Source organism: Amphimedon queenslandica, unplaced genomic scaffold, assembly GCF_000090795.2.
Source record: "Amphimedon queenslandica unplaced genomic scaffold, v1.1 AMPQUscaffold_12615, whole genome shotgun sequence".
NCBI lineage: Eukaryota > Metazoa > Porifera > Demospongiae > Haplosclerida > Niphatidae > Amphimedon > Amphimedon queenslandica.
The window spans coordinates 1-1,700 of record NW_003547149.1 but is presented as its reverse complement, the minus strand read 5'-3'; the positions used below and the strand labels follow the sequence as shown (position 1 = coordinate 1,700).

Here is a 1,700-nt window from a genome sequence, read left to right as displayed (position 1 = left end):
AACTTATTCCATATCCCCTCTTCATCTCCTTTCCTTTCTTGTGGCCTCCCATTGCAACGAGCGACGATTACTGCTAACAGCAAATGTACCATTCACATGAATACACATTGGGGCTCGATCCTCTACAGGTAAAGGTAATACGCAAAAGATTCGTCCAGCTGAACAACTCGTTTTCAAATCAACAGCTGCTCCTACCCAAGGAAGTACACGCTGCTTCTCTGCAAGATGCATTACTTCATCATCTTTAGAGCCCACCTGATTCACTACTAGCCACTCGTGCTCAGATGTGAATCTACCATTAATAGATATGTGAATGTGAAAATGCGAAGTATCATTAACCAACTGGCCTACAGTGCGTGATAATTCACCTAAAAATATTGATTCAACTTGACTAACTAACCGTCGCTGTTGCTTTAATCGGGAACCAAAATCTGCTTCACTTACACTCACTTTAAACAGTGGTTCAGTGACATTGCTCTCAGTGATTTTGAATATTTCAATGGAGCAAACAGAACGAAGGAAAACAAGTAAATATTGTGCCTCTTCTTTAAGAGACTCAAGCAATTTGTGAAGCCTGTCTATATCATAGACTTCACTAGATAATTTTGAGGCTTTGTTACGCAGTGGAAATCTAAATAAGGTATTATTATTATACTGTGTTGATTCTTTAGAGAAACCACAAATGCCATCAAAGGGTTCCAGTACTTCAGGACATTCATCAATAAGATTCTCCAGATAATAGCCTTTACCTGATTCTCCTTTCCAAACTGATTCTTGTGGCTCTAGGAATCCACAGTAATCTTGACTGAGAATAACTGGGAGGTCTAAAAATACAAATGAATTGATTATTCATGAGTGACACTTAAGCCATGAATATCATTATAATTCCAAGTAAAATGGCACTACAGGTACATTGTACAAGATTGTTTTTCTCTCAAACATTCTTCTTACCAGTAATGTGATACACAGAATTGAATCCAATTCCAAACTTTCCAACTTTGTGTGGATTCTTAGCTTTGCCGCTCTGCTGAAGACTCTGTATGCTCTCCCGGTCTTCTTTCCTGAAAGGAGCATTGTTATAGGAAAGGAGTGCAGGTCCAGTGAACTGTTGTGATAGCACCTCCTGATTTGCTTCTGAACACACAACTGATAATAGTGATGGTGGGAGTGTTTGTAATACACGGCAATCTAAATAGAACTTGACCTCTGTGGCACAGGCATCGTCAGCATTCTGTATAATTTCCTGTTTGGGAATTACGTAGACGGTGGTGACAAGTTAAAGAGAGAGAGAATTAGATGAGAAAATGAAAAAGAGAAATAAAGAGAAGAAAGAACAAAATAATAATGAGGAATACAAGAAACTTAGTATGCCTCATTGCTATGTAAAATTACTATGACCATTATGCAAAAGAAACCAGATTTACGGTTATAAGCTAAGTAAAAAACTATGTTTACTAGTGATTGAAAGATAAGCAGACAATATAAGTAGGGAAATCACATTATGGTCATTGTGGTAAACAGGAAGAACTGACACATGTCTTGCCAACTGTTGACAATTTGAACACTAATTTGCTCCCATTTATGGTCAATGTAGTGTCGTAGTTAAGGGGCCTTGCCAGCCCCTCCCCCTCAAATTTGATTGGACTTGTAATAATAAATATAATAGGCAATATTAGGCACTACAGCTGCCAGGCCTCAAA

At 38.2% G+C, this 1,700-nt stretch overlaps 1 protein-coding gene across 1 annotated transcript; it reads right to left on the bottom strand.

Annotated features, from left to right (window-relative positions):
* Positions 1 to 21: 21 nt before the first annotated feature.
* LOC105314718 (sacsin-like) lies at positions 22 to 1,243 on the bottom strand (the record flags this gene model as incomplete). The annotated part of the gene is made up of 2 exons (XM_011409054.1): positions 22 to 824; positions 952 to 1,243. Coding segments are annotated over 2 exons (1,095 nt in total), but the record flags the coding sequence as incomplete, so codon positions are not given.
* Between the last annotated feature and the right edge of the window lie 457 nt (positions 1,244 to 1,700).